Source organism: Vairimorpha ceranae (assembly GCF_000988165.1).
Source record: "Vairimorpha ceranae strain PA08 1199 chromosome Unknown NODE_413, whole genome shotgun sequence".
NCBI classification, from domain to species: domain Eukaryota; kingdom Fungi; phylum Microsporidia; family Nosematidae; genus Vairimorpha; species Vairimorpha ceranae.
The window spans coordinates 1-1,215 of NW_020169709.1; the positions used below are offsets into that span (position 1 = coordinate 1).

Genomic DNA, 1,215 nt, shown 5'->3' on the forward strand with positions numbered 1-1,215 from the left:
AAAAAAGGAGTTTGTCATGTTTTTCATAATTAGAACAACGCGATGTAGATTTGTTAAGCTGTTTATTCGTTTTCATTATCGATATCTTCGAGGCAGTAATTCTTTTATATAATTTTTGAAATTGATTAAACAAACAAATTTATAAAATAAAAGAAAGACAAAAAGTACTAGAACGTGTCAACATAGTAAAGTAGGATAAAATTGCCTTAATGGTTTATTTAGACAAATACACTGTAATGCTCAAACAAACAATCTACATGATGTAGTTGGTTCCTTACAGGATTGAAGCATACACGGACAACATTGTTATCCATATGGTAGAAGAGGAGGGACATGATTTTTTACAAGAGCGGCGGTATTAGAAATCTTTAGAGAAAAAGGACTAAGAATCTACTCAAAGAAAATACAGTACAGAATGAATGAATGAAGTTAAACTACTAGGCGTCACAATAGATGGAGAAAGCAAGAAACTATTAGAAATTACTAGAAGCGAAGCGTTAGAATATAGAAGATTAGAAAACGTCAAATAATTGAGAAGATTCCTCAAATTGGCCAGATGGTTTAGAGCATTTATTAAAGATTTTTCAAGAATATGACAGCACTTACGGAATACCTGAAAACAAGCAAGAAATAGGAATTGAGGGCAGATATGTAAGGCGGATTTTGAGCATAAAAAATTTAGAAATATTAAAGCATTAAAAATACCAAATTATAAAAGGAAGTTTCGACTAACTTTTTATAGAAATCTTTTTTTTTATTTTTACTCTTTTCTTCATGGAATTTTTGTATTATGACGGATCTTTGCTTCATTTTTGTAACCCTCTAAAAATGCTTGATCAAACTTCAGATTTGGAAAAGGAATATTAGAAGTAGATTTAACAAACATTCGAGTATATAAAAGAACCAGGTTAAACAAATTAGATTCATATTTGTCAGATCTGAAAGACTTAAAAATTTACAAAGAAATCACCTATTTTTCCAGATTTATCTGATAAACATTTAATCGATCGCTATAATACTTATACAAACATGGGCTTAAAAATTACTTTTTAAAATAGCCTGACATGTTATCCCCGGTGAAAATCTTTCTCTTGACGAATCAATTTGTACATTTATACGAAGAACATTGAGTAAAGTTTTTTCAAATGAAAAACCTAATAAATGGGGTTAAGTTTTATTCAATATGTGACTCTGAAACGTCATATTTGCTTGATT

At 29.2% G+C, this 1,215-nt stretch overlaps 1 protein-coding gene across 1 annotated transcript; it reads right to left on the minus strand.

Moving 5' to 3' along the window:
- Positions 1–687: 687 nt before the first annotated feature.
- Positions 688–810, minus strand: AAJ76_413000810 (hypothetical protein; the record flags this gene model as incomplete). The annotated part of the gene is made up of 1 exon (XM_024475589.1): positions 688–810. One exon carries the CDS (start codon positions 808–810, stop codon positions 688–690), a length of 123 nt encoding a protein of 40 aa, XP_024329332.1.
- Positions 811–1,215: the final 405 nt, after the last annotated feature.